This window comes from Pinus tabuliformis, chromosome 1_1, assembly GCF_031772625.1.
Source record: "Pinus tabuliformis cultivar Carrire ecotype Pingquan chromosome 1_1, CPIR1, whole genome shotgun sequence".
NCBI classification, from domain to species: Eukaryota; Viridiplantae; Streptophyta; class Pinopsida; order Pinales; family Pinaceae; genus Pinus; species Pinus tabuliformis.
Genome location: NC_142297.1, coordinates 985,682,119 through 985,684,258, shown reverse-complemented (window position 1 = coordinate 985,684,258; position 2,140 = coordinate 985,682,119). Strand labels below are relative to the sequence as shown.

The 2,140-nt window shown below is 40.5% G+C and overlaps 1 protein-coding gene across 1 annotated transcript; it reads right to left on the bottom strand.

Annotated features, from left to right (window-relative positions):
• Nucleotides 1-473: 473 nt before the first annotated feature.
• Nucleotides 474-1,741, bottom strand: LOC149217829 (NAC domain-containing protein 22-like). The gene is made up of 3 exons (XM_089390371.1): nucleotides 1,591-1,741; nucleotides 1,238-1,500; nucleotides 474-989 (listed from the first exon to the last, which is right to left on the bottom strand). Exons 1-3 carry the CDS (start codon nucleotides 1,739-1,741, stop codon nucleotides 474-476), a joined length of 930 nt encoding a protein of 309 aa, XP_089246497.1.
• Between the last annotated feature and the right edge of the window lie 399 nt (nucleotides 1,742-2,140).

Sequence of the window (2,140 nt, the reverse complement as noted above, 5' to 3'; positions counted from 1 at the left end):
AAATGTATGTGAATCATCATTAGAATCCACAGAACGCTCTAGCATGATCAGATTTCGAAAGAAAATTATTTTAAAAGGCTTCGAATTGAGAAGATACAGCATTTTTATAAAACTCTTGCACTATTCTTGTACTATTAGACACGATAAGATTGAACAATATTATTTTTGACAAAAGGTCTTTTGTATTCGTAAAATAGATACATGTCCACTCCACACTGCGTAAATGTGACATCGTAGCCAACTGTTCATAGTCCCAGTAAAACCAGAGTCAATAAATTTAGACTACTCATTCCTCATCCCCGGTATGGTATGATATGCTCAGTAATTGAGATTGTGCTTTTGAAATACTAAAAAATATGGTATGATTTACCATTGGAATTCAAAAGGAAAACAAATTTAGATTTATACAGAGTACAAACTTCCTCATATCTAAAACATTGACAGATCGCTGGAAAAATGAGAAATCGCTACAGTTAATGTACGGTAAAAGCCGCATCAGAAACAAGTGCAACGACATCTAAACTTATCGAATTTGTAAGGTCTATGGGGTAGACAGAAGACCATAAGGTGGCCATGCAGTTATATTGTCTGAGTCCACGTGGCCATGCAGTTATATTGTCTGGCCATGGACTCGGTATAGCCTCATGGTTAAACAAGTAGTCCAGAGGCAGCGTGGGCAACTCTATGTGCTGTTGTTTACTGGCTTTACTCTCCCCACAGAACATGACCGCTTCCAAGCACTCAAACAAACTATCTACATCGCTCACTTTACTTAGATCAAAAGAACAGACTCCCTCTTGATTCGGAGAATGCAATGAAGAGCAGCTGCCACTAACAGGGAATGAATTAGACAGCTTTTCTTCATATTTGTCACGAGCTGAACAAGTTGGACCTTCCTTCTCAACGTGATAAGGCATTGCGGGTTGTTCCATCGATTTCGGAGAAGCAGTTTTTCTGTATATCCGGCATAACACCATATCCATGTTCTTCTGCACATGCCAACTTACATTCCTTCAGTAACTTTGTACGAAAAAAGTGAAGCAAGGTGATCCCCATCTTCATAGAGCACCTCACATGAAAGCAACGGGGAAAAGTCCATCCTAAATTTGCCTTCGTTAACAAATAGTAATCCAATAAAACATATCAAAGTTCTCTTTCGTTTTATTCATACTTTAATATATTTCCAGGTGATATATGAAGCAGAAAACTGAAAAAGGAAAAAGGATGAGGAAACTACGTTGTTTGTGGAAGAGCTGAAATCTGGTAACCTGTACTCGTTCATTATCCAGTCCGTCTTCTGCGCACCCAGGGCTTTTCCTTTATAAAACACCAGAGTTTTCTTTATACCGATGCAGTGAAGCAGTTCGTTGCGAACTGCTCTGTCTGAACCAGTGGACTTCCAGAAACCAGACACCGTCAATCGGTTAGGCCGACCACATGACTTCCTGTGAACTCTTGGAACGAAAAAGAACGATTGTCTGTCACCAACATGAGCGAAACCTGCAAGAGTAAGAGTGCACCAGTTAATATTCATGCAAAGATTTTTTAAAATTTGAAACAGGGGAAAACGAGAGTGTTAAGTAAGTATACGTGGTAACTGCCAGGTGTCATATTGATACAAGTCCAAGGTTGGTATGATCATATCAAATTCCAGTGGATCTCCGCATTGGACTATTTTCTTCAGATAAAAGTCTAGCAGTTCCTCTTCTGTGGGATAGAATCTGAAGCCCGGAAAGACCATGGACTCTCCCTCCACATCCCCATTGTTGTACGTGTCTTCCAGCATGAGGAACCACTTCTACGAATTGCCTTGCCCACCACACCTACACGTACATATATATGGCAACGGCAGTTCCTGTAGATAAGTTGAACAATTTCCTTAAGTTTTCCGCGACCTTTCTTGGCTCCGAAGAAATGGGAGGACGTTGAGAAAATGATCAACGCGTCGAGGACTCAGTCCATTTACGCGGCAGTCGTTTTCGTAGTACGTGGCACTAAAGTGCAATGTTTCGATGAAACTTCGACGAATTTCCGATGAAGTTAATTTCGTGTGTCCATAAGACATCGAGGAATATTTTGCGAAATTGCTTCGGATCATCCGGATTCGATGAATATTTGGCGAAATTGCTTGGGATCATAC

Bases quoted from the DNA above. Each gene is read 5' to 3' on its own strand.
- LOC149217829 (XM_089390371.1), bottom strand. From the start codon at position 1,741: ATGGTCTTTCCGGGCTTCAGATTCTATCCCACAGAAGAGGAACTGCTA. The intron at 1,501-1,590 runs GTATACTTACTT...TTACTCTTGCAG, and splicing joins TGACACCTGGCAGTTACCAC to GTTTCGCTCATGTTGGTGAC. The intron at 990-1,237 runs GTAGTTTCCTCA...TGGCATGTGCAG, and splicing joins TCAGCTCTTCCACAAACAAC to AAGAACATGGATATGGTGTT.